At 44.1% G+C, this 22,414-nt stretch overlaps 1 protein-coding gene across 3 annotated transcripts; it reads left to right on the forward strand.

Annotated features, from left to right (window-relative positions):
• The first annotated feature begins 4,589 nt into the window (after window positions 1–4,589).
• On the forward strand, window positions 4,590–11,584 carry LOC111979985 (growth hormone-regulated TBC protein 1-A-like). Of its 3 annotated transcripts, none has more exons than XM_024010682.3 (8): window positions 4,590–5,596; window positions 6,027–6,172; window positions 6,324–6,488; window positions 6,739–6,863; window positions 7,647–7,743; window positions 9,932–10,104; window positions 10,234–10,419; window positions 10,652–11,584. In XM_024010682.3, the coding sequence occupies exons 1-8, from the start codon at window positions 5,478–5,480 to the stop codon at window positions 10,754–10,756; spliced, it is 1,116 nt and encodes a 371-aa protein (XP_023866450.1). In that variant the 5' UTR covers window positions 4,590–5,477; the 3' UTR covers window positions 10,757–11,584. The 3 variants fall into 3 exon arrangements, with proteins under 3 accessions (XP_023866450.1, XP_070305197.1, XP_023866455.1); XM_070449096.1 differs by lacking the exon at window positions 10,652–11,584 and adding an exon at window positions 10,549–10,644; XM_024010687.3 differs by lacking the exon at window positions 6,027–6,172.
• Window positions 11,585–22,414: the final 10,830 nt, after the last annotated feature.

Raw genomic sequence — 22,414 nt, forward strand, 5'->3', positions numbered from 1 at the left:
CCAGCTGGATCTATGTCCCACCTTTATCATCCTATCAGCTCTACCCAGATTTCTGATGTTCAAAATTTCCGTAGCGGTTTGTATAATAGCCCTCTCCTGCCTCTTCGCTCTCCAACATCATTTACAGTTTTCTGCTCACAAATTTCTTTATCAGCCCTTGTGCGTATTGTTATCTTAGACGTCACGCTTGATTGATGGCCACTCCAATACCTTGACTGGTTTCCTTAATCATTTTGCCAAACTTGAAGTATCTTGGGTCATTGTCCATGTGGAAGGACCCATTTGCGACCAAGCTTTAACTTCCTGACTGAGCTATGTCGTGATATATCCCACATAATTTCCCCTGCCTCATGATTCCATCTTTTGTGAAGGCACCAGTCCCTCCTTCAGCAAACACCCCACCACAACATGATGCTGCCACCCTCGCTTCCACGTTGATGTGTTCTTCCCCTTTTTCCTCCAAAATAATATGTTCATTATGCCAACAGTTCATATTTGATTTTCATCAACCAGAGGACATTTCTCCAAAAAAAGTACGATCTTTTGTCCCCATGTGCAGTTTAAACATGGACAAAGCGTTGGAGCAGAGGATCTTCCTTGCTGAACGCCTTTCAGGTTATGTCCATATAGGACTCGTTTTACAGTAAATACTTGTACATTTTCCTCCAGCATCTTCACAAAGGTCCTTTACTGTTATTCTGATGATTTGCACTTTTAGCACCAAGTTACGTTCATCTCTAGAACCAGAACGCGGCTCCTTTCTGATATGATGGCTGCGTGTCCCATGGTTATACCTTTGCTACTATTGTTGACAGATAACGTGGTACCTTCAGCGACGTTTGAAATTGCTCCCAAGAGAACCAGATTGTGGATCGACAATTAGTTTTCTGAGGTCTGGGCTGATTTCTTTGATTCCCATTAATAGGCAAAGGCACTGAGTTTGAAGGTTAGACCTGAAAAACAGCCATAGGTTACGCCTCCAATTGACTCAAAATTATGTAAATTAGCCGTGAGAAAGCTTCTAAAGCCATACATAATTGTCTGGAATTTTCCAAGCTGTTAAAGCACAGTCAACTTAGTGTAGAAAATCTTACCCACTGAATTGTGATACAGTGAATATATAAGTAAAATAATCTGTCTGTAAACAGTTTAAGATATAAGGCACAAGGCGTGTGGTATAAACAAATTGTGGAAAAATGACTGTGTCATGCACAAAGTAAGATTGTCCTTAAACCACTTGCCAAAACTATAGTTTGTTAACAAGAAATTTTTGTTAGATGGTTGAAAACGAGTTTTAATTGACTCCAACCAAGTGTATGTTAAACTTCCGACTCAACTGTATGTCTAGTCCTGGAAAATGTTCTGTTACTTACAAACGCATAGCCTCACGTAGCTCAACTGTCCGCGGGGGAACCCCCAATCCGTTAGAGTGTTACAACCTTTATTTAACTAAGTCAATGAAGAACAAATTGGACTCCCAATCACGCCGGTTGGATAACACTATTTTGAACAGGTTCTGTAGTGACACCTCAAGCACTGAATCAGTTCCTTTAGACCACTGCGCCACTCAGATTCCCTTTATCCAAGATATTCAACCACCTCAGTTAATCCCTACCATTTGACAGTGAGTCGTCATAATGCTGCATCAAATGTACAGATTTAGCATTTGGCAAACACAAGAAGTACTTAATCTTATTCCCCTATTGCATAAGCCTATGAACCAGAGTACACTGTAGCATTGAGCCGGTGCCCTATAGGATTACCCTTTTGCGCTCACCCTGCACTAATTAAGCTCCAATATAAATAAAACATGAGTAAGTCTACTTCTGATAAGCTCCCAGTAAAGCATTAAAAACAATCAAGCAACCATAAAAGTGCTAAAAATATTCCATATTAACATCGCCGATAAACAAGGTCCATGGAAGTCAATAAACTTCTTGTAAACATATGACATGATATTCTGACTATCTCTGAAACTCACTTAACAATAGCGTTGATGATACAGTGTAGCAATACAGCATAACATCTACCGAAAAACAGAAATGCCAACGGGCGTGTTCAGTCTATATCAGAACCACATTCCGTACAGCTTAAGAATCCTAATGGTAAATACTGTTGAAGTAATTAGGCACAGCTTATCTGCCATCAAACCTAAAGCTTTATTGGGAAGTGCTATAGACCACCATTTGCTAACCAGTCAGTATCTGGATAACGTGTAAATGCTTGATAAGTATGTGATATCAACAGAGAAGTATATTTTCTGCGGGGGATTTAATATTGACTGGCTCTTCATCAAGCTGCCCACTCAAGAAAAAATGTCAAAAACTGTAACCCAGTCCTCAACCTGGTTTCAGGTCGTCAGTTCAATTACCAGGTAGTTACAAAAACAAGCAACATTGAATAATCATCAACATTGTATTTTGCACACATTCTACGAAGCTTGCAGAAATTTACTTTCTAAAGCAGTTAGCCAAACCCTAGTGAGTGATCACAAATAATAGCCATTAGGAAAACCAAAGGCCAAGGCTGCCAATATGAGGTGAAGAGGCAACAAGAAGTGGAGTGAGCATAGGTGAGATGACAAAATGGGGGCTGAGGTGTAAGTATGTAGGCCACCTGAGATCAGTAGCAGGAAACAAGTGCGCAGGGACAACTGCGACCTGCCAAGCTTAAAGCAAAGCAGTGCGAAAAAAACACAGTACACAGGGGAAAACAAAACGTACAGTTGCAAGAACAACAATAGAAAAAGCGGAGTACAGTGGTGGCAAAGAATAAGAGGTGAAGGCAAGAAATAGCGAGTTAGGCGAAAAACCAAGAGCAATGACAGATTATTGTGGGAAGCTTGTGGAAGGCTACCCAAAACGTTTGACCCAAGTTAAACAATTTTAAGGCAATGCTACCAAATACTAATTGAGTGTATGTAAACTTCTGACCCACTGGGAATGTGATGAAAGAAATAAAAGCTGAAATAAATAATTCTCTCTACTATCATTCTGACATTTCACATTCTTAAAATAAAGTGGTGATCCTAACTGACCTAAGACAGGGAATTTTTACTTGGATTAAATGTCAGGATTTGTGAAAAACTGAGTTTAAATGTATTTGGCTAAGGTGTATGTAAACTTCTGACTTCAACTGTATCTGATTTTGGCAGAAAGCTTAAATTCGTATTAATCTAATTGCACTGTCCAATTTACAGTGAAATAATACCATGCTATTGTTTGAGGAGAGTGCACAGTTATGAACTTGAAAAGTTATAAAGAAACCAATTAGGCACATTTGGGCAGTCTTGATTAAAAATGTTGAACAGAAATGCAATGGTTAATTGGATCAGTCTAAAACTTTGCACATACACTGCTTGCGCCTGGGCTGGAATAATACATTATGGCCTTTCTCTTGCATTTCAAAGATGATGGTACAAAAAAAATAAAACGTTTTTTTCTTTGTATTATCATTTACCAGATCTAATGTGTTATTATCCTACATTCATTTCCACAAACTTCAAAGTGTTTCCTTTCAAATTAAATGTGAAATTAAATGAAGCATTTCGCTGCACTCGCAATAACATCTGCTAACCATGTGTATGTGACCAATAAAATTAGATGAATATGCATATCCTTGCTACAGGCAGTTAGATTTGGGTATGTCATTTTAGGCAAAAATTTAAGAAAAAAGTATTTGACTCTAGTGACAAAATTAAGGAAATTAGAAGGGGGGAGAGAATTTCGGCAGGCAAGTGTCAAAAGTTGATGTAACAGTTACTAGAGAAATGAGACGAAGTTAAAACGCTGGACAGGGTGGATCGGTATATAGTAAGACAGTTTTATTATTGGTAAATGATATCTGACAAATCGTGCTGCACGGATCCGTTTGTCAAGTTCCTAGCGAACTATCAAAAAGGAGTCCACATACATAGTGTCCAATACATTTTATACAGGTAATGACGTAGGTAGATTCTGGCAGCTCGTGCTGCTGACTGGTCGTCGGTAGTGGAGGATCGTCCCCTTCAGGCTGATATCAATGTCTCATTGGTTCATGGTAATGTTCTTTGTTCGTGGAACTCCCGCCTGAAACAGGGGTTTGTGTGTGTGTGTGTGTGTATGCATGCGCGTGCTCGTTGAGTGCCATGCTGGTCTGGGTTGTCTCCTCTATTGACAAGATGTTGATGCAGACACCCGCAACTGGCGCCTGAGGTCCGAGCGCCCCCCTGAGGTCCGAGCGCCCCCCTGCCTTATCAGTGCTCATCAATGGTTTGTGTCAGCCATCTCTCTCTGTGTGTGTGTGGGAGTGAGGTTAGTATCTGGCACAGGCAGAACGAGTTCATCTGTGGGGTGCAGCAAAGTATTACAACAAAATCTACTTTAGTAAAAAGGCATTATGTCAGCATTGTAGCTATGGGTTAAAGTCACATAAAAAACATAATTTATTACACAAGAAAATGGCCTTAACTAAATCCCCCTCTTCTAATTTCCTCCCGTGATCAAACCGCCATAACAAAAAAAATGAAACGCAGCCTAACGTGATCATTGACAGCTGCCTTGAAGGACACAAATAAACATTGCTTTCTGCTTCTTAGATCAGTGGCTAAACTGACAACGGAGTGAAGAGCAGAAATCTCAACTAGCAAGCTAGTCGCAGCAATGAAGAATTGAGTGTGTGCTAGTTCACGCGAAGGGGGGGAAATTCTGTCAGGGGGGAGATTTTTGGCACGACACCGGTCTCTCAGGCAGCCTCGCGGTCTGATGAGGGTGGGAGATCCGAGGATCTGAACCCGAGGTAGAAGCCACCGGAGAGGGAGACAGAACCGAGCACAAAGACGCAGGTACCTCCGGATCCGATCTTGAATGTGAAGCCCCCAAGGAAGAAGGCGCCGGAACCTCTGGATCCAGAACGGCAAAGCTGTTTCTGGTCTGTCAGATCCGGGTTCAACATCTCCATGGAGACCCCGGTTGGCAGAGGACGCTTTCTTCGACTTCCACGGCGAGTGACGTACATCCATAGCTGGTTGGGTGGGTCGAGAACGGCTCCGTTCTCCAGGGAAGGGGGTGACCCCTTCGGGGATGGAACCCTGCTGAGCACCGGCCAGTCGTCTGTAGAGAGCCGACACGGCGGCGAAAATTCCACCAGACCAGTGCCGCGTTCGGCAACTGGGTTGGAAGAAAAATAAAAACTAACGGGCGTGTGTTCCCCAGTAGCTTGTGTATGTTTGCTACTTGCTTGTTAGGAGTAGCCACGTCGCTCCTGTAGTACTCCACAAGCAAGCAGTTGCTACATTGAAAGTCGGCGCGGTCCACATTGACCCGGAACAAAGCAAAGTAAATACGGTTCCCGCAGCACTAGAAACGTTCAATAGTGGCCTGCATTTGATACCTCCGAGCCAGCTACCGCAGTATCTCTCCCCCTATGCGGACTGGCAGTTACATTGATTTCTAATGTAACTGCGCACTGTTGAAGTTGGTGGATCAGACAATCTACTAATGGGGTGCGTTTTCACATGTTACGGTCAATTCGGAGGAGTTCACGCTATGGAGAGTGGAACGAACGGAAACATCTCTTCCCAGCTTCACCTGAACAACCGCATTAACGCGAATGACAGGTAACGCTTATCTTGTGAATCATGTTTTAATAACAGCCGACCTATGCATGATGAACGTTTTAATGATCAAAACAAATTATATATTTATCTTTTAAGGATGTTTGAACTCTCTCTCGGGATCTTTCCTCGTTTGGCTTGGTTTTTGCTCTAATCAGCTTGTCTCTCGGGTTGTAATTTCACACGGGTTGATTCAACAGCATATTATCTGATTCTATAGCTGGCTATCTGTCACAGAAATCCTTACCAACCACCTAGTCTGGGTTATTGTAGCTAAGGCTTGGCCAATGTCAGGTCATCTGACTATCACTGTGCTATTACAGGCTGTGATCAATACAGTCTGCTGGGTCTAAAATGTGGGTCATATAGATCTGAATGATCCATAGTTATTTAAGTGTGTGTGTCTCTTCCCGGCCTGACCCTGTCTCTATAGGGTTGACACCTATGGGTTTGAGAGGCCTGAGGGTTATGAATCCTATGAGGAGATGATGGCTCAATATGTAGCCGTTCTCAACAGGCAGTCTACCAAGTGGTCCAAACTCCTGCAGGGGAAAGTCAACGTGGAAAATAACCAGAAGGGTGAGACACACACACAGAGCGAGCGAGAGGGAGAAACACACACGTTTACATTTTAGTTAGCAAACACTTATCCAGCGCAACTTGAGTGCATACATTAAAAAAATAAAATAAAAAAATAAAAGGGCTTTAGTCATGGTTTCGGTTCCCTTAGTGAAGCGGTACGTGCGTAAGGGTGTGCCCAACGAGCACCGAGCCCAGATCTGGATGGCAGCCAGCGGTGCCCAGGAACACCTGGAGAAGAACCCGGGGTACTACCACTCTCTGCTGGGCACCGAGCAGCAGCACGACGCCAAGCTGGAGGAGACAGTCCGCATAGGTAGTGTAACTATATTCACATGATTGTAATCACCTCTACTTAACTCAGCTCACCTGCGGTGGATGCATCTGGAACATGTTCATTAGGGCATGCAATATAAAATGTTTTATAGTGTTTTGCAACAGAAAACAGAAATTAGTGCTTTTGAGGTCCCTGTTACTGTCAATTTTCTTCAGTTTCGTTCCCTGATGATCAAGACCCTGATGATTCCTTTATGATTGGTTGATGGTTGAGTGTCCTGTCTTGGTAGACATGCACAGGACATTCCCCGAAAACGTGCAGTTCCGGAAGAGCTCTGAGCCCTGTCTGCAGAAGGCCCTGTACAATGTGCTGCTGGCATACGGACACCACAACCAGGTTGTGGGATACTGCCAGGTACTGGGCCTTATATCAAATCAAATTTTATTCGTCACATACACGTATTTAGCAGATGTTATTGCGGGTGTAGTGAAATGCATGTGCTTCTAGCTCCGACAGTGCAGTAATATCTAACAAGTAATATCTAACAATTACACAACTTACACCCAATACACACAAATCTAATAAAGGACTGGAATTAAGAATATTTGGATGAGCYATGTCAGAGCGGCATAGACTAAGATACAGTATATGAGATGGGTAATGCAAAATATGTAMACATGATTAAAGTGACTAGTGTTCCGTTTATTAAAGTGGCCAGTGATTTCAAGTCTATGTATACAGGCAGCAGACTCTATATGCTAGTGATGGCAACACTATACTATAAACCAGGGTTCTCCAACCCTGTTCCTGGAGAGCTACCCTCCTGTAGGTTTTCGCTCCAACCCCAGTTGTAACTAACCTAATTCGGCTTATCAACCAGCTAATTATTGGAATCAGGTGCACTCGATTAGGGTTGGAGTGAAAACCTACAGGACGGTAACTTTCCAGGAACATGGTTGGAGAGCCGCTCCAGGTATAAATAATCTGTTAACTGAGTGGATTTCACTTGTCTCCTGTCTGACGTACCTTGTGTGTATTGTACYTCTCCTGTCGCCTCTTCTGCTTGTACCTGTTCTGTCCCCAGCCATAACTGCTTATACCTCACCTGTTCTCTATAGTGTGTGTGTGTTGTGTGCATACCATGTGTGCACAGGTGTGTGTGTGTGAAGGGAGTTATAGTTTCTCTCTCTATTCTAGGGTATGAATTTCATTGCAGGCTACCTCATCATCATCACTAAGGATGAAGAGAAGTCCTTCTGGCTGATGGATGCTTTATTGGGAAGAATACTCCCCGGTTAGTACCACACACTCCTGTTGTGTCTGTCTMCTCGTCTGTGTTTGTATGCCTGTGTGCATGCGTGGTTGTGTGAGAGGATGTGTGTGGTGAGGTGTGCATGTACAGTGCCTTCAGAAAGTATTCATACCCCTTGACTTATTCCACATTTTGTTGTTACAGCCTGAATTCAAAATGGATTAAATATAATTTTTTTCTTTTCAGCCATCTACACACAATACCCTATAATGACAAAGTGAAAACATGTATTTAGACATTTTTGCAAATTTATTCACAATAAAATACAGATATCAAATGTATATCAGTATTCACACCCCTGAGTCAATACTTTGTAGAAGCACCTTTGGTGACAATTACAGCTTTGAGTCATCTTGGGTATGTCTGTATCAGCTTTGAGTCATCTTGGGTATGTCTGTATCAGCTTTGCACATCTGGATTTGGGGATTTTCTACTATTCTTCCTTGCAGAATTTTTTCACGATTTTTTTTGTATTCAAGTCTGGGCTTTGGCTGGGCCACACAAGGACTTTCACATTCTTGTTCTGAAGCCATTCCAACGTTGCTTTAGCTCTATGCTTAAGGTCATTGTACCTTTGGAACGTAAATCTTCCCCCCAGTCTAAAGTCGTTTGCACTCTGAAGCAGGTTCTCATCGGGGATTTGCCTGTATCTGGCTCCATTCATTGTTTCCTCTATCCTTACCAGCCTCCCAGTCCCTGCTGCTGAAAAGCATCCCTATATCATGATTTGCCTGTATCTGGCTCCATTCATTGTTTCCTCTATCCTTACCAGTCACCCAGTCCCTGCTGCTGAAAAGCATCCCTATATCATGATTTGCCTTTGGCTCCATCCATTGTTTCCTCTATCCTTACCAGTCACCCAGTCCCTGCTGCTGAAAAGCATCCCCATAGCATGATGCTGCCACCACCATGCTTCACGGTAGGGATGGTGTTAGATGGGTGATGAGCTGTGCATGGTTTTCTCCAGACATAGCACTTTGCTTTCAGGCCAAAGAGTTACATTTTTATCTCAGACCACAGAATCTTGTGCCTTATGATCTCAGTCTTTCACGTGCCTTTTTACAAACTCCAGGCGTGCTGTCATGTGCCTTGTTCTCAGGAGTGGCTTCCGTCTGGTCACTCTCCCATAAAGCCCAGATTGGTGGTGCTGTAGAGACTGTTGTCCTTCTGGCAGGTTCTCCCATCTCCCAGTACCCGTCTACCAATAGGGGCCCTTCTTTGCAAASCATTGGAAAACCTCCCTGGTCTTTGTGGTTAAATCTGGGTTTGAAATTCACTGCTCGACCTTACAGATAATTGTTTGTGTGGGGTACAAAGATGAGGTATTGTAGTCATTCAAAAATCTGGTTAAACACTATTATTGCACACTGAGTGAGTCCATGCAACTTGCGACTTCTTAAGCAAATRTTTACTCCTGAACTTATTTAGGCTTGCCATAACAAAGGTTTAATTTTTTCAAATTAATTTGTAAACATTTCAAAATTCATAATTCTACTTTGACATTATGGGGGTATTGTGTGTAGGCCAGTGACACAAAAATCACAATAAAATGTTACATTCGGCCTGTAACACAACAAAATGTGGAACAAGTCAAAAGGTGTAACTACTTCCTAAGGCCACTGTACATACAGTAGTTGTAGACCTATTTGTTTGTGGAAGGCTCTATTGCTGTGTGCTTCTGTGCAATAGCACCATGATCACGTGGCTTGTGGTAAGACACTGTTTGCTGTTGGTTTATCAGGCTCACATTACAAGATTAATAACCACAGGATGTTTCTCAGGATATATACCATTTATGTACCACACACACACCTTTACACTCATCATATGCTGCTGCTACTGTTTWTTTTWATTTTASTCTTATTATTATCTATCCTGATGCCTAGTCACTTTACCCTGCTTTCATGTACATATCTACCTCAAATACCTCATACCCCTGCACATTGATCTGGTACTTCCTGTATACAGCTCCATTCTTGTGTATTTTATTCCTCGTGTTAATATATTTATTTTTATTATATTGTTTTAACTCTGCATCATTGGMAAGGGCTATATAGTGTACACCCATTGTATTCAGCGCATGTGACAAATAAAATTTGATTTTACACACACACAACCTCATTTCACACARACAGAACTGAATTAACCTGAGCAGTCCATGTTGTTGTAGACTACTACAGCCCGGCCATGCTGGGGTTGAAGACGGACCAGGAGGTGTTGGGGGAGCTGGTAAGGGTCAAAGCCCCAGCCGTGTGGCAGGCCATGGTCCAACACAACGTCATGTGGACCTTGGTGGTCTCCCAATGGTTCATCTGCCTCTACATCGACGTCCTGCCTGTAGAGGTAAGGGTCTCGGGGGGGGGGGGTTTCCGTGTGCTTGTTGACACAGGACCCAGACTGAAATACTGTCATCACCACCCTCTGTAAGATAATGATTCTCTTTGTCTTTCTCACATCTCTCGTCTTCCCTAGACAGTTCTGCGGATCTGGGATTGCCTGTTTTACGAGGGTTCTAAGATCCTGTTCCGCGTGGCCTTGACTCTGATTCGCCACCACCAGGCTGAGATCCTGCAGGCCCGCTCCATGGTCGAGGRGTGTGAGCGCTTCAAACTGATCACCCAGGGAGCCTTTACATACGACTGCCACACCTTCATGCAGGTAAGGTACTCCAAAAGAGAGAAGTAACCTTAGGCACAGATCTAGGGTCTGTGATCAGTGTATATTGGTAACTTAATCTGTTCCACAAACAGTTTACTAACTCCTTTCTCTTCTTCCTGATATTGACAGGAAGGCCTCCTTTCTCTTCTTCCTGATTGACAGGAAGGCCTCCTTTCTCTTCTTGCTGATATTGACAGGAAATCCTCCTTTCTCTTCTTCCTGATATTGACAGGAAATCTTCAGGGAACCAGGAAGTCTCTCCATGGCAACCATCARTAAGCTGCGGGAGACGTACAGAGAGCGTATCGTGGCGGAGGAGAACAGACTCTGCCCCTGACCACCACTAATAACCTCCCTAAAGCAATCGCCTTGCGGTTCGCCTGGCCGTGTTCCAGGTCATTTTTGTTGCCCTGACGCTAAACAGATTATTAGATCTCACAATCCCTGGGGAAATGTGTAATATCTCAGGAACCATATGATGACATCTGAGGTGCTAAAATGGTCTGAGCGATTGTAGTACCCCATCTAACTGAATATTATTTATTTGTTCTCAGGTAGCAATTCTTTGCATTGTAAAAAGCTACCTGTAATTTTCCTGTGATAGGATCTTGGAAACAATAGGTTGGGATATGTCAGAGTGGAGGTTGTTTTTATATATATTTTTATGAACCTTTTATTTAGTCCAGAACAAATTCTTATTTTACAATGACAGATTTTTACCATGTCAGCTCGGGGATTTGATCCCGCAACCTTTCGTTTGCTGTCCCAACGCTCTAACCACTAGGCTACGTGCCACCCCAATATGTAAGCATAGGCTTGTTTGGTTGAAGATAATGAGGTGTCACCTCTGAAATGAAGTCACGGGCTGTAGTCCACTCCTCCACGAAGTGTAGGATCATTCACTCCCACCCAGGAATCGTCTGGGAAAATAAATTCCAGCCTATATTTACACCATCCAAATGCTMTAAATCCATGAACAAGTGCATCCTTAGGCCCGAATCCTAACTTGATCTGTGCATGTATGTTTCTGCGCTAATCTTCCATTGAATGCATGAATTATGTTTGTGCAATCATACCTCTATAGATTTTGACTTTAGGGTATAAGGTTTTGGAATTGGACCTTTTTACTGTTTTGCCACAATAAAGAACTGCTCTCTCACGATTACCTTTGTAGATMAAGTTAGTTACTGTCGGTTTAAAATGTGAGGATTTAAACAATGTATTGCTTTGTTCCAAGGCCGTAGGCCATGCAGTCAACATTGGGGGGGACCAAACTCGCCCCCAAGTTCTCATTTGCAACTGCAACCTGGCCAAGATAAAGCATAGCAATTCGACACACAACAACACAGTTACACATGGAATAAACAAAACATACAGTCAATAATACAGTAGAAAAATAAGTCTATATACAATGTGAGCAAATGAGGTGAGATAAGGGAGGTTAAAGGCAAAAAAAAAAGGCCATGGTTGCGAGGTAAATACAATATAGCAAGTAAAACACTGGCATGGTAGATTTGCAGTGGAAGAATGTGCAAATTAGAAATAGAAATAATGGGGTGCAAAGGAGCAAAATAAATACAGTAGGGGAAGAGGTAGTTGTTTGGCCTAAATTATAGATGGGCTATGTACAGGTGCAGTAATCTGTGAGCTGCTCTGACAGCTGGTGCTTAAAGCTAGTGAGGGAGATAAGTGTTTCCAGCTTCAGAGATTTTTGCAGTTCGTTCCAGTCATTGGCAGCAGAGAACTGGAAGGAAAGACGACCAAATGAGGAATTGGCTTTGGGGGTGACCAGTGAGATATACCTGCTGGAGCGCGTGCTACGAGTGGGTGCTGCTATGGTGACCAGTGAGCTGAGATAAGGCGGGGCTTTACCTAGCAGAGACTTGTAGATAACCTGTAGCCAGTGGGTTTGGCGACGAGTATGAAGCGAGGGCCAACCAACGYGAGCGTACAGGTCGCAATGGTGGGTAGTGTATGGGGCTTTGGTGACAAAACGGATGGCACTGTGATAACAAACTGGATGCAGTCTGAGTAGAGTGTTGGAGGCTATTTTATAGATGACATCACCGAAGTCGAGGATCGGTAGGATGGTCAGTTTTACGAGGGTATGTTTTGCAGCATGAGTGAAGGATGCTTTATGGCGATATAGGAAGCCAATTCTAGATTTAATTTTGGATTGGAGATGCTTAATGTGAGTCTGGAAGGAGAGTTTACAGTCTAACCAGACACCTAGGTATTTGTAGTTGTCCACATATTCTAAGTCGGAGCCGTCCAGAGTAGTGATGCTGGACGGGCGAGCAGTAATCGGTTGAATAGCATGCATTTCGTTTTACTTGCGTTTAAGAGCAATTGGAGGCCACGGAAGGAGAGTTGTATGGCAATTGAAGCTTGTCTGGAGGTTAGTTAACACAGTGTCCAAAGAGGGGCCAGAAGTATACAGAATGGTGTCGTCTGCGTAGAGGTGMYTCAGAGAATCACCAGCAGCAAGAGCAACATCATTGATGTATACAGAGAAGAGAGTCGGCCCGAGGATTGAACCCTGTGGCACCCCCATAGAGACTGCCAGAGGTCCGGACAACAGGTCCTCCGATTTGACACACTGAACTCTATCAGAGAAGTAGTTGGTAAACCAGGCGAGGCAGTCATTTGAGAAACCAAGGCTGTCGAGTCTGCCAATAAGAATGTGGTGATTGACAGTCGAAAGCCTTGGCCAGGTCAATGAATACGGCTGCGCAGTAATGTCTCTTATCGATGGCGGTTATGATGTCGTTTAGGACCTTGAGCGTAGCTGAGGTGCACCCATGACCAGCTCTGAAACCAGATTGCATAGCGGAGAAGGTACGGTGGGATTCGAAATGGTCAGTAATCTGTTTGTTAACTTGGCTTTCGAAGACCTTAGAAAGGCAGGGTAGGATAGATATAGGTCTGTAGCAGTTTGGGTCTAGAGTATCACCCCCTTTGAAGACAGCTTTCCAATCTTTGGGAATCTCAGACGATACGAAAGAGAGGTTGAACAGGCTAGTAATAGGGGTTGCAACAATTTCGGCAGATAATTTTAGAAAGAGAGGTTCCAGATTGTCTAGCCCGGCTGATTTTTAGGGGTCCAGATTTTGCAGCTCTTTCAGAACATCAGCTATCTGGATTTGGGTGAAGGAGAAATGGTGGGTGCTTTGGCGGGTTGCTGTGGAGGGTGCCGGGCAGTTGACTGGGGTAGGGGTAGCCAGGTAGAAAGCATGGCCAGCCGTAGAGAAATGCTTATTGAAATTCTCAATTATAGTTGATTTATCGGTGGTGACAGTGTTTCCTAGCCTCAGAGCAGTGGGCAGCTGGGAGGAGGTGCTCTTGTTCTCCATGGACTTTACAGTGTCCCAGAACTTTTTTGAGTTAGTACTCCAGGATGCAAATTTCTGTTTGAAAAAGCTAGCCTTAGCTTTCCTAACTGCCTGTGTATATTTGTTCCTAACTTCCCTGAAAAGTTGCATATCACGGGGGCTATTCGATGCTAATGCAGAACGCCACAGGATGTTTTTGTGCTGGTCAAGGGCAGACAGGTGTGGAGTGAACCAAGGACTATATCTATTCTTAGTTCAATTTTTTTTGAAAGGGGCATACTTATTTAAGATGGTGAGGAAATTACTTTTAAAGAACGACCAGGCATCCTCGACTGACGGGATGAGGTCCATATCCTTCCAGGATACCCGGACCAGGTCGATTAGAAAGGCTTGCTCGCAGAAGTGTTTTAGGGAGCATTTGACAGTGATGAGGGGTGGCCGTTTGACCGCGGACCCATAGCGGATGCAGGCAATGAGGCAGTGATTGCTGAGATCCTGATTGAACACAGCAGTGGTGTATTTGGAGGGCGAGTTGGTCAGGATAATATCTATGATGGTGCCCATGTTTACGGATTTGGGGTTGTACCTGGTAAATTCCTTGATAATTTGTGTGAGATTGAGGGAATCTAGTTTAGATTGTAGGACTGCCAGGGTGTTAAGCATATCCCAGTTTAGGTCAGCTAACAGAACGAACTCTGAAGATAGATGAGGGGCAATCAATTCACAAATGGTGTCCAGTGCACAGCTGGGAGCTGAGGGGGGTCTATAACAGGTGGCAACAGTGAGAGACTTTTTTCTGGAGAGATTAATTTGTAAAATTAGAAGCTCGAACTGTTTGGGTTTAGACCTGGAAAGTATGACATAACTTTGCAAGGTATCTCTGCAGTAGATTGCAACTCCTCTCCCTTTGGCAGTTCTATCTTGACGGAAAATGTTGTAGTTGGGGATGGAAATCAAATTTTTGGTGGCCTTCCTATGCCAGGATTCAGACACGGCAAGGGCATCAGGGTTGGCGGAGTGTGCTAAAGCAGTGAGTAAAACAAACTTAGGGAGGAGGCTTCTGAAGTTAACATGCATGAAACCAAGGCTTTTTCGGTTACAGAAGTCAACAAATGAGTGCCTGGGGACACGCAGGGCCTGGATTAACCTCCACATCACCCGAGGAACAGAGGAGGAGTAGGATGAGGGTACGGCTAAAGGCTATCAAAATTGGTCGTCTAGTGCGTTGGGGACAGAGAATAAAAGGAGCAGATTTCTGGGCGTGGTAGATTAGATTCAGGGCATAATGTACAGATGGGTATGGTGGGGTACGGGTAATGTGGAGGTAAACCCAGGCATTTTTTGACGATAAGAGAGGTTACATCACTGGACGTACTAGTTAGTACTACGTACGTGTAGGAGGTGGGACAAAGGAGGTATCTGAGGCATGTTGAGTGGGACTATGGGCTCCACAGAAAACTAAAACAATGATAACTATTCTAAACAACAATATACAAGGCATATTGACATTTGAGAGAGACAAAGCGAGGCATAAAGCAATCACAGCTGTTGATTGGGAGAGCTAGCTAAGACAACAACGGGTAAGACAACAACAGCTAATCAGCTAAAACAACAACAAGTAAAATGGCGATGAATGGGCAGAGGGTCAGTTAACTACACACAGGGCCTGAGTTCGAGGCTGGGGTGGACAGATAAACAAAAAAATTGGAGTACCGTGATTAATGAACAGTCCAGCAGGCATCAGCTATGTAGCCAAGTGATCATCTTCTTTCATTGTATGTAATGGCAGAGATTAGGGATTAATAAAGTATAACCATAATCATATAACCAGAAATATATGCATTGTTATATGAATACAAGTACAGATATTGTGCCCAAGGTTTAGCAAATTGTTGTTTTTATTTACAAGTAAACTTGGGTGGGCAGCAGGGGTGTTTACTCTGCTCTCCTCTCATCCTATCTTCTCCAGCCCTCTTTCCTCCTCTCCTCTGGTCCTATATTCTCCTCTCCAGTCATTTCTTCTTCTCTCCTCTCCCCTGCTCTCCAGTCATCTCTTCTCCTTTCCTCTGCTCTGCTCTCCTCTCCTATTCTCTCATATCCTCTCCAGGCGATGACATGTGTTTTGACTTGCCATTCAACAAGCAAAGGATCCAAAGGCCTTTTTGTGCTTATCTTGGACACCAATAATAGACTGGCCTATACCTTCAAAGTCAAGTCTGTTCAGTTTCTCCTGGTGCACGTGACACATGGCCACATTATTCAGCCTTGTTTGACTCATGGATGATCTAAGCCATGTCTTAAGCCTCTTCAGGGCACTACAACTCCTCTCAGCCTCTACAGAGGAGGCAGGGACGACCAGCAGAAGCCTTACTAAAGCTTCCACCTGACTGAAGAGACCTCTCACCACTGGCACCATTTCCCAAATAATGCTAGCAACATCTGAGCTCGTTTGATATGTGTAATTAGCCCCAAACATGGCCAGCTGCACCTGCAGTAGTTTTGAATTCAATTCAGGATATTCGTCGACCACCTTGTCCATGTCTCCGCGTGGCAGCACATTTTCAAGCTGCTGCAGCGTTTGGAATCCAGCTTGATCAAACCTCTCTATGAATTGAGTATTTACTGTGTCCAAGGCGTTGTAGAATTGGGCTCTGTACAAAGACTGGGCATCCGGATGGATATGGGCTGCAGCCTGACCGGTGTAACGCTTTGTAGGTTTGCGGATATGAAACATCTGAATAGGTTGTAGGTCCAACTTTGTTGCCATAGCAGTTGCTTTTGTGAACAAGACATCAAAGTGCTCCTCCATTTGCTTGTCCTGCATTCTTGTTTTGACGTGGTCCACAGCCTCCAACATGCCTGAAACGGTCTGTTTCCTAAGCTGCAGGGAGGTGTTCAGACACTACAAATCCCCCATCAGGTCTTCAGCCACTACAAGGCCGAGCACAGTGTTCCCTTTTAGAAATGTTCCACGAAGACCATTAGCCTTAGTTGAAGTGTCAGATGACCTGCATGATGCCATTTCTTCAAGGGCTGTCAGCACTGACTCATACTGGCTGAGAACTGAGCGGATGGCAGGGGTGCAAACAGTCCATCTGGTGGGACAGAGAGGTTTCAACGAGGTGAAACAATGCTTTGATTTTGTGATTTCCTAGAAAATCACCTTGAACTTGCCAGATTGATTAAAGAAGCCCCCCAATTCATGCACCAGACCCATTGAATCTCTTCCTAGTGGAGAGGCTACACCTGCAGCCTGCGTAACTAAGTTCACGCAGTGTGGACCAGTGACAATACATAGCCAGCGGTTGTTCTTTCCTTAAAATGGCTTGCACCCCCTGCAATCATCCAGCGTCATAGGTTTGTCCTCGAAGTTGGGACAGAGGAAGGCCTAGACGCATCATCACATCACATGCCATCTTGGCTATATTTTGCCCTGTCGTTGATGACACATCGTAGAGTCCCAGGAATTCTTCCATTGGTTGTAGATCTGCATCTACAGAGTCAAACATATTGACTCCTGATGAACTCCTGATATATCCTGGGTACCATCAAACATATTGACTCCTGCTCAACGAACTCCGATACTACTCTGGTTTTTTTTGGGGGGCCCCATCCGAAAAAACGCCATATGACTCGTTCCCCAACCCCCCTCATCCTCTCAATCTCCTGATATATCCGGGGTCCTATCAAAGCATATATGAGCTCTGCTCAACTCCTGATACATCCTGGGTACCAATCAGACTACTTCACTGAAATGCCTGCTCACAAACCCCGATATATTCTGGGTCTGACATGCAACAACTATATCGTATCCAGCAATCACAGCAGCTCCTGAGATTGAAATGACGCTGGCGTGGCCATCAAACATAATTGACTCCTGCTACCACTCCTGATTATTCTCTGAGGATATACCAAGGCATCAAACGAATTATTGGACTCCTGATCAGAATCCCTGACTTATATCACTGGGTGCCCATCAACATCATTGGGACATACTGCTCAACTCCTCGATACTAAGTCCTCGGTACCATCAAACTATTGACTCCTGAATCAAACTCCTGATATAGTCCTGGTCACCATGAAACATATTGACTCCGTGCTCATCTCCTGAATGAGTAGATCGGGTGGTAGTGCCAACAAACAATATTGCTTTCCTGCTTCAACCTCCGATGCTGATGCTGGTAGTGTCATGAGATAATAGGACGCTGGACCGATAACCGTAAATCAAACATATTGACTCTGCTTGAATGCGCCGCGAGTATATGGTCCTGGGTACATCTAAACATATTGAACTCTCTGCTCAAGCTGGATATAATATCCTGGGGTGCCATCAAACATATTGACTCTCTGCTCAGCAACTCCACGATATATCGCTGGGGGTGACCGATCAACCATATATTGACTCTGCGTCAAGCTCCCGATATATCGCTGGGTGCCATCAAACATATGACGTGCACTGCTCAGGCTCCCGATATACTCGCTCGTGGGTGCTCGGTACACAACATATTGACTCTGCTCAATGCTCCCGATGATAGGTACCTGGGTGCCATAGAACCATAGTTGGCATACCTCGCAGCAATCTCCTGATATATGACTGGGTGACCGAGCTCAGAACATGATATTGATCACTGCGTGCAAGTCTCCTGATATATCTGCTGTGGTACCAATCAAACATATCTGAGTCCTGCTCACTCGCCGATATATGCAGCCTGGGTGCGCAGTACAAACATATTGACTCCTGCTCAACTCCTGATGATAATCCCTGGGTGCACTCAAACATATTTGACTCCTGCTTCACACTGTATTATGATATCCTGTGGATACTCGCATGCAAACATATTGAACGCGTCACTGCTCGTCAATGTCCTGATATAGTATCTTCGGGTTCGCACGATCAAATCATATTTGACTCCTGCTGCAACTCCGATATATGCACGGGTACGGCATCAAACATATTGACGTCCTGCTGATCTCGCATATTCGCTGGGTACCATCCAAACATATTGATCTGCCATGCCTGATAGGTATCACGGTCGGGCAGCAATCAACGTATTGGACTTGCTCAACGTATCTGCTGGTACATCAACACTATTACTCGTGAAGCTTCCTGATAGGAGGTGCGCTGCGCGCTCGAAGACATATACTTAGCTACTCACTCTGGAATATAGATGTAGCTTCGCTGGGTGGCGATCTAAGATATTATTGCTCTGCTCCTCCGATATATCCTGAGGTATCATCAAAATATTTTCGACAATCTGATTACGGGTGCCATCAAACAATATTGACTCCTGCTCAACTGTTGATTATAGCTACTAGGGTAAAAGGATCAAGCGACATAGGTTAGACGCGTCCTGCTCAATCATGTTGATAGTATTATCTCTGGGTACTTAAATGCAAACCACATATTTGACGGTGTACGGGCCGATTGAGCTGATTCAGAGCCTCTCGCGACGTGAGTAAGATTACTCTCTGGTGAGGTAATCACAAGGACATTATAGACGGTTCCACTGGCGCATCAATAGTCTTCCGAGGGAGATACTCGAATGGCTGGGGATACATACAAAACATAATATGTGTGACATCTCGTACGCTAAGAGATCACATTGATATTATCATTGATGCGTTGCAGTCGTTGCTACCTGAGGGGTACTAACATCATCGAGCACCTATTTCGACATCCTCGCGGGCAAAAGGTGACCCTATTCTCGTTGGCGTAGTCCCGATTCAAAGACAGTCATAGTTGAGGAGTTCGCTTTGACGCGCCAAGATACTGCTAAGCGAACAGTCCTATGTGGCATCTCGATGAGTAAATGATTCGCTACTGGAGATAACCATCTAAACATAGTGTGCAGCATGCGACTCCTCAGCTGTGAACTGACGACCGCTCTTAACCCTGGGCAACATGTAGATAGGGTGCTTCACAACTAAAAGATCAGTCATCCAGTCTGTACGAACCGTATCAAAACATATTTGAGGCCGATCCTAGGAGTCTTGAATCCGATCATCGGCCGGAGTATAAACGTCCTGGAGTAACCTATGCCGAATATGACGTCAACAATCATTTGAGACTCTGCGTTCAACTCTGCGGCGATGAATTGAGGTATGTCCTAGGAGCGGGTGGACCATTCACAAACAAATTGACACTCCTGCTTATACAATACTGTCTGCCGATAATATATACCTGGGTTGCGTTCATCGAAACCATGATTGACTCCTGCGTGCAACTGAAACGGACTCCTGATATACTCCCGGAGGGTCCCATCAACATATTGGACTCCTTGCTCAACCTCCCGACTATATCCTGGGTTACTATCAAACATATTGACTCCTGCTCAATCCGATATATCCTGGGTAGCATCAAACATATTGACTCTGCTCAACTCCCGATATATATCCTGGGATGCATCAACATATTGACTCCTGCTCAATTATCCCGATATATCCGGGTGCCGTCAAACATATGACCTGCTTCAACTCCCGATATATCCTGGGTACCATCAAAACATATTGACTCCTGCTCAAACTCCCGATATATCCTGGGTACCATCAAACATATTGACTCCTGCTGCAAACTCCCGATCTATCCTGGGTGCCGTCAAACATATTGACTCCTGCTCAACTCCCCGATATATATCCTGGGTACCATAAACATATTGACTCCTGCTCAACTCCCGATATATCCTGGGTGCCTCAATATTGACTCCTGGCTCAACTCCTGTATATCCTGGGTACCATCAAAACATATTGACTCCTGCTCAACTCCTGATATATCCTGGGTGCCATCAAACATATTGACTCCTGCTCAACTCCGATATATCCTGGGTACATCAAACATATTGATCCTCGCTCAACTCCTGATATATCCTGGGTGCCATCAAACATATTGACTCCGCTCAACTCCGATATATCCTGGGTCCATCAAACAATATGATCCTGCTCAACTCCGATATTATCCTGGGTGCCCATCAAACATATTGACTCTGCTCAACTCCCGAATATCCTGGGTGCCATCAAACATATTGACTCCTGCTCAACTCCGATATACCTGGGTAATCAAACATATTGACTCCTGCTCAACTCCGATATATCCTGGGTACCATCAAACATATTGACTCCTGCTCAACTCCGATATATCCTGGGTACCATCAAACATATTGATCCTGCTCACTACCCTGATATATCCTGGGTACCATCAAACATATTGACTCCTGCTCAACTCCCGATATATCCTGGGTGCATCAACACTAATTGACTCCTGCCTCCTCCCGATATATCCTGGGTACCATCAAAACATATTGACTCCTGCTCAACTCCCGATAATATCCTGGGTGCCATAAAACATATTGACTCCTGCTCAATTCCTGATATATCGGGTACCATCAAACATATTGACTCCTGCTCAACTCCTGATATATCCTGGGTACCATCAAACATATTGACTCCTGCTCAACTCCCGATATATCCTGGGTGCCATCAAACATATTGACTCCTGTCAACTCCTGATATATCCTGGGTGCCATCAAACATATTGATCCTGCTCAACTCCTGATATATCCTGGGTACCATCAAACATATTGACTCTGCTCAACTCCTGATTAATCCTGGGTGCATCAAACATATTGACTCCTGCTCAACTCCGATATATCTGGGTACCATCAACACTATTGACTCCTGCTCAACTCCCGATATATCTGGGTGCCATCAAACATATTGACTCCTGCTCAACTCCTGATATATCCTGGGTGCCATCAAACATATTGACTCTGCTCAACTTTTGATATATCCTGGGTACCATCAAACATATTACTCCTGCTCAACTCCTGATATATCCTGGGTACCATCAAACATATTGACTCCTGCTCAACTCCTGATATATCCTGGGTGCCATCAAACATATTGACTCCTGCTCAACTCCCGATATATCCTGGTACCATCAAACATATTGATTCCTGATCAACTCCTGATATATCCTGGGTCCATCAAACATATTGACTCCTGCTCAACTCCTGATATATCCTGGTACCATCAAACATATTGACTCCTGCTCAACTCCCGATATATCCTGGGTCCATCAAACATATTGACTCCTCGTCAACTCTGATATATCCTGGGTCCATCAAACATATTGACTCCTGTCAACTCTCGATATATCCTGGGTACCCATAACTATTGACTCCTGCTCAACTCCCGATATATCCTGGGTCCATCAAACATATTGACTCCTGCTCAACTCCGATATTCCTGGTGCCATCAAACATTTGACTCTGCTCAACTCCCTGATATATCCTGGGACCAACAACATATTGACTGCTCCAACTCCCGATATCCTGGGTACCATCAAACATATGGACTCCTGCTCAACTCCCGATATATCCTGGGTACCATCAAACATATTGACTCCTGCTCAACTCCCGATATATCCTGGGTACATCAAACATATTGACTCCTGCTCAACTCCGATATATCCTGGTGCCATCAAACATATTGACCCTGTCAACTCCCATATATCCTGGGTACCATCAAACATATTGACTCCTGCTCAACTCCCGATATATCCTGGGTCCATCAAACATATTGACTCCTGCTCAACTCCGAATATATCCTGGGTAGCATCAAACATATTGACTCCTGCTCAACTCCTGATATAATCCTGGGTACCAACA

The sequence above is a fragment of the Salvelinus sp. IW2-2015 genome, linkage group LG2 (assembly GCF_002910315.2).
Source record: "Salvelinus sp. IW2-2015 linkage group LG2, ASM291031v2, whole genome shotgun sequence".
NCBI lineage: Eukaryota > Metazoa > Chordata > Actinopteri > Salmoniformes > Salmonidae > Salvelinus > Salvelinus sp. IW2-2015.